Genomic DNA, 5,705 nt, shown 5'->3' with positions numbered 1-5,705 from the left:
GGTGCATGATCGACGTGTATGTATTTGCATGGGTTCGAGATATGTAAATGCGCGGAAGGAAATATGTGGGCCCGTCCGGATGCGCCCGTGGGCGTGCCCGGACGCGTCCGCGGGCGTTTGAGGCGTCGAATTTGCCAAGTCCGGTTGTAGATGTCCTAAGCGGCAATATAGGTAGGGCACTGTGTTAGAATAGAGGATAGTGTTGAGCCATATTTATTAGGCTTGGTACGTGTGTTATTTTTTCTTCCGTTGCAATGCACAGACATATTTGCTAGTGAAATAATAAAAAAGAGAAACGGGGCTGTCATCATGTAAAAGCTAGGCGCTCTGAAGATCTTTTTCAATCTCGCAGGGTCGTACTCTACTCCACAAAATATTAGATTGCCATGCTTTTCTTGCCGCGTTGAATTTGTTTAGTATTCCTCACCAGACGCTTAATCATTGCACGAGCTCGCTGTGATGCATGATCAAAAAGAAGGCAATGTTCTTTTCCCCAGAATATTAGCAATCATTCATCGCATTTGTAAAATATTTCCATATATTCGAAATCCGGCCAATAAACTAATTCCATATATATTTTTTCCCTCTTATATTTACGGGGAGGGAATCCGCATTCGCTTGTCGAATGCGTCCACCCTTTCTTTCCCGTATACAAATAATCCCCGCGAAGAAGCGCCTTCGCGTCTACCAGAAAAGAATGAACAAAAGAATAGGAGGGGCAAAATTGTACAGTTCCCCCTGCGCGTATTACTACTGCCTACGGTATAGTATAATTTACACTTCACTCCGCCGCCGCAGTGCTTCTACTGCTCTCCGGCCGTCGCGCCGCCGGCGAGGGGCCCTCCTGCCGCGCCAACCGGTTGAGCATGGCGAACATGCCGACCATGGGGGCGGTGTTGTAGGTGCACGCCTCCGTCTGCATGTAGTTGACCCTGTCGTCCCTGAACCTGTCGTGGCGGTCGGGCCCGCCGACGATGGCGCCGACGACGACGTTGGGGTTGGCGCTCTTGCGGCCGAACCAGTCGTCGAACCCCTGCGCGCACCCGATGAACTCCTTCCTGTCCTTGTACGGCACGATGGACGCCGCGCGGTGGTGCACCCTCGCCGGGAACTTGGCGCCGTAGCCCACCAGGTAGCTGATCCCGCGCGGGTTGCTGCCCAGCACGTAGTCCACCTGCGCCCTGGCGTGCGCGAACACCTCGCCGGCGTCGGCCGATGCCTCGCCGCCCGCGCACGTCACGGCAGCGCCCTTCCCGGCGCCGGCCTCGGTGAGGTAGCCCGAGTAGACGGAGAGGAGGTAGGCGGCGCTGGTGACGTACTGCATGTTGTTCCACTGGCGCACGTAGAGCATCCCGCCGGGGCTGCGCTCCACGTTGTCCTCGGCGGCGGCGTTCCTGCCCATGCACGCGCACACGTAGTGCTCCGCCTTGGCGCGGTACCCCTCGAGCGTGGCCCGGTGGCGCTCCTCGTGCTCGCCGCGCAGCAGCAGCCGGGTGGCGAGGATCTGGACGCCGGCGTACTTGACGTCCCAGCTGAACTCGGTGATGGCCCAGCCCGTGCCGCCGAACTCGTGCGCGTTGTCCACCACGTAGTCGAGGTAGCCGGCCCGCCCGGTGGCGCGGTGCAGCCAGAGCGCCGCCCAGAGCAGCTCGTCGTGGTAGCCGCTGACGGAGGCGTAGTAGCTCTTCACCTCGGCGATGCTGCTGTCGTACTTGCCTCTGTACTTGTCAGCGAACTCGAACAGCTGTACCGCCAAGAGAAAAGAGACAAGCGTCAGTACTACCCACGTACAGTACATGCACGCCATTAAAAAAGCTAACCAACCAACTAATATTCCCCTAATCTATCGGCCGCGGCAATAATAATCGCCCATCATCGCATCGCATCGTTGTGATCGCGTGGGCTTCTGCAGGCGCCAACGTGAACGGAAATGTGGTGGTTACGTTAAGTAGCCTGTCGCATCACGCAGCCACGTAGTACGGCGCTGACAGTGTGCTGCATGATGCCGAGCTCTTTCACGGGCCCACCTGTCGGCCTCTCCGGACCGACAGAACCTTCACGCGGTTAATTTTTTTTTTATTGTTCGTCGTGTATAAGAAGAAGATTTTTGGTAGTGAACTGGTGATGACGTCATGTTGACAAGTTGGCACGTGCGGCACGAGCAGCGAGGAGAAGAACACGGTTCCAATGTGAACCAGGGAGAAAAATCCTCTGCCCTCTTTGACTCGTGGTTCCTGGCCGGTCCTCAGAATCTACAGCTCGGCAGCTCCGCTACACGTACCCGAGACATTCCACACACGCCAAAGAATTTACGGTACTACCAATCTCTCTGGACTACTCCTAGTCTAATTAGTTACGTGCACAGTAGTGGTAGTAGTGAAGGTGATTGTTACGAACCTGCTGGGCGTGGTGGAGGAGGAGGTGGGCGTAGTGCGGGTTGGTCTCGCGGAAGGCCATGGAGGCGGCGGCCAGGGCGGCGGCGGTCTCGCCGGCGACGTCGGAGCCAGGGCGCTCGCGGTCGACCTTGTAGGCCTGGCGCGACGTGGTCATGTCCTCCGGCCGCTGCCAGCAGTAGTGATCCGTGTCGCCGTCGCCAACCTGCAAAGCAAAGCACGATCAGTCAATCATTTCAATCACATTCGTCAAAGCCATGGAAGCAGGCGGACAGACAGACATGCATATGCGTGATTTGTTAAGCTCCTAGCTAATCCATGTGAGGCGAGGGGACAATCATGCATGCAGCTGCAGCTGCAGCTGCAGACGCAGGGGCAGGTGTGAGATTTGCGCGTTCCTCGACTGAACCGCACCTTGGCTTTGCTTGTCCTCTAGCCCCCACCTAACAAATGTTCCTCTCCCCCGGCTTTTTTTCAAAAAAATAAGTTAAAATAAACGAGTTCTTCGCTTTTGTTTTCTCCATCTGCCAGCCCACAGCCAACCAATGGTGCATGCATGTTCGTTCGTTTGAAATTGCTGATTGGATGATTAGCCAGCGGATGGCGGTGATTACGATGGATGGGGGGTAAGTGGGAGATTGTAAATGAATTACCTCGGCCCAGAGCTCGTCGGGCTTGGTGTGCGCCTTGATGAAGTAGTCGGTGCCCCACTTGATGGACTCGAGGGCGTGCGCGAGCTCGCCGGCGGCCGCCACGTCGCCGCCGTACTCCAGCAGGCTCCACGACAGCATGGTCACCGTGAACGCCATGGGCAGCCCGAACTTGACGTGGTCGCCGGCATCGTAGTATCCGCCCACCAAATCCACCTAATGGAACCAAACACAGCACACAAGATCCGCCCAAAGTCAGCACCCTGATCGACCGATATGAATATGATGATCGGCCACCCCTGCCGGCCGGCAGAGAAGAAGAAGAGAGAGACGAAAAATGTGGTGGCGACGTAACGTACTCCTTGCTCGAGGCCGTCGGTGAGGCCGGAGTGGTCGCGCCAGGCGACGCGCTGGCCGTAGGGGAGCCGCCCCGACCGCTGCGCCTCGAAGTAGAGCAGGCTCTTGCGCAGCGCCTGCTCGTAGTCGTGCGGCACGGGCGCCGCTCCGGCCGCCTCCGCCGCCAGGAAGAAGGCCACGGCCACGCCAAGAGCCCACGCCGCGGCGCCGCTGCTCCTCCTCATTATCCTCGCTATCTCAGTATCTTTCTCCCTCTCTTTCTCCAACAGCTGTATCTATGCACTAGTCCTGGAGGAACCTTCGAACGTATGGGCCAACCGACGGACTCGCTCCGCTAGCTCCCGCGGCGGCCGATCGATCGATCGCCCTTGGATATATGCACGCACGCGGCGGACAGGTGGAGCTTGGCGGCCCGGTTGTTCGAGCGGTCGTTGGGCGAAGCAGCTGCCGAAATGGGGACGGGGGAGAAGGGGGGAGGGTGGCAGGGTGTGGTGGGCTGTCCACTCTACGGGGGACTCGCGTATATGTAGGGGGAGTGGACGGAGGGAGGTGGTGCGCGGCGCGGAGCGGAGCTCCGTCGAGAGCAGCATACCGTGTTGAATGGGTGGGGCCGGCCCGGCTGTGTTAGGTGACTTTGCGGTCCGGGCCCATCCATGGGGACGTGGGAATATAGAAGGCCAGCCAAGGGGAAGAGGAAATAATGTGGGGGAATAGCCCAGCCGCTGCCCATATCGTAGGGGTGGACTGGTTGCGTTGCGCGGGATTTGGTGAAAATTGGTGCAAGGAAGGAAGGCAGGAGGAACCAGGGTACGATACTAGAACCGGGCTAATGAGTGAGTGATTGACCGAGTGAATAATAATGCGTTGTTCCCGTGGCAATTATCGTGAAACGGCTGGTGCAGCAACTTGGCCATGAGCATATATAGTTGGGGAAAATCTAGGTCGTATATGGCTACTATCTAGGCGCTCGTTTTGTAAAATACTATTACTCCGACGTAGGGATCCCGTTATCAGCCGAGTAGGCTAGTTTGGGAAGGAGGGGCGACTCATGGACTGATGATTCAAAACTTCTTATGTTCTTCCTTTTTCCTTCGGATCAGCATACCTGGTCGATCGCTTGTACTACAGGTGGGGATCCTCTCCCCCCCGTGACCGTTTAAAAAAAAAACTCCCTTCATTGGGAAATATAATAATTAAGACGCACTTTATTTTCATTAAGTTAAGGTTTTTATCAAAAACATATTTTTAATAGGTGTTTATGTGACATGATTTTTTTAAAGAATGTGACATGGAATATGTGTCACTAGATCCATTTTAAAGTATTTACTTATGACAGTGATTTTTATCACATAAATCAACTAACAAAATAAATCTTGATCTAATCATATAACAAAATAAAAACACACATTATATTTTCGAAAGCCAACGGAAAAATTATATTTTTTTTTCGAAAGGGTGTGCTAGATAGTCAAGTGACATAGTATAAGAAGAAAAAAGAAAAAAGAAAAACTTTGTACGAATCTCCATTCAAGATCAAAGGTATGTACCATCGACCGAGGCATAACGAAGTCTCAGTCAACTGAGACTTAACAAAATTGTTTTTGAAATTAAGGGAGTAGAACTCAAATTTTGATATGAATGCCATAAAATTCAACTACAGTGTAGTGAGAAAAACAGTAGGCGGCGCACCGACGAAGGTATTTTCCAATCTAAAAGCCACGAATTGCTTCATTTACAGCCCCCTCCATCTGTTGCCCCGACGGGGAGTGCGGGGGGGGGGGGGGGGGGTGTCTCTTTGGTATTGTTTTAGGTATACTATTTCTTTTTGGTGGCGGCGGGGTGGTGAGAACGACACCTAGAATAACTTTGCCTCTAATTCTTCCCCACCACGGTGATGCTCTTCATGGCGTCGACGAAGAGCCGGTCGTTTCATGTAAGTTGTTCTCTCGGTGAAATGAATATAGTTTTTGTGTTCATTGCTGAATGTTGTTGCATGTTGTGGCGACTCCTGTAGCCTTGGCGAATTGGTGTTCCTGGAGCGCGGATGGTGGCTTGTAGAGGATGGATCCACTCGTCGGAGCGGTGAAATGGATTAGGCTAGCACGGCGCCACATTGATTTGTGCCCTACCGCTTGCAGTGGGCCTGCTCTTCGGCCCTAAAAGCCTCTTTCGACGATGGTGTGACCCTAGATCTTTCAATGATCGATGTTCTTGTAACTCGGTTATTGTTTAATGTGAATGTGTCACGACCGGTTCTTCAATAAAATAATTATTGAGAGACCAATCCCTTTTACGGACCAGTAAG

The 5,705-nt window shown here is 53.8% G+C and overlaps 1 protein-coding gene across 1 annotated transcript; it reads right to left on the bottom strand.

Moving 5' to 3' along the window:
- Positions 1-557: 557 nt before the first annotated feature.
- On the bottom strand, positions 558-3,898 carry LOC109735916 (endoglucanase 16). The gene is made up of 4 exons (XM_020295116.4): positions 3,403-3,898; positions 3,047-3,259; positions 2,398-2,598; positions 558-1,744 (listed from the first exon to the last, which is right to left on the bottom strand). The coding sequence occupies exons 1-4, from the start codon at positions 3,622-3,624 to the stop codon at positions 782-784; spliced, it is 1,599 nt and encodes a 532-aa protein (XP_020150705.1). The 5' UTR covers positions 3,625-3,898; the 3' UTR covers positions 558-781.
- Positions 3,899-5,705: the final 1,807 nt, after the last annotated feature.

This window comes from Aegilops tauschii, chromosome 7 (genome assembly GCF_002575655.3).
Source record: "Aegilops tauschii subsp. strangulata cultivar AL8/78 chromosome 7, Aet v6.0, whole genome shotgun sequence".
Lineage (NCBI taxonomy): Eukaryota > Viridiplantae > Streptophyta > Magnoliopsida > Poales > Poaceae > Aegilops > Aegilops tauschii.
Note: the sequence above shows the minus strand (reverse complement) of the source record. Positions and strands in the feature narration are given on the sequence as shown.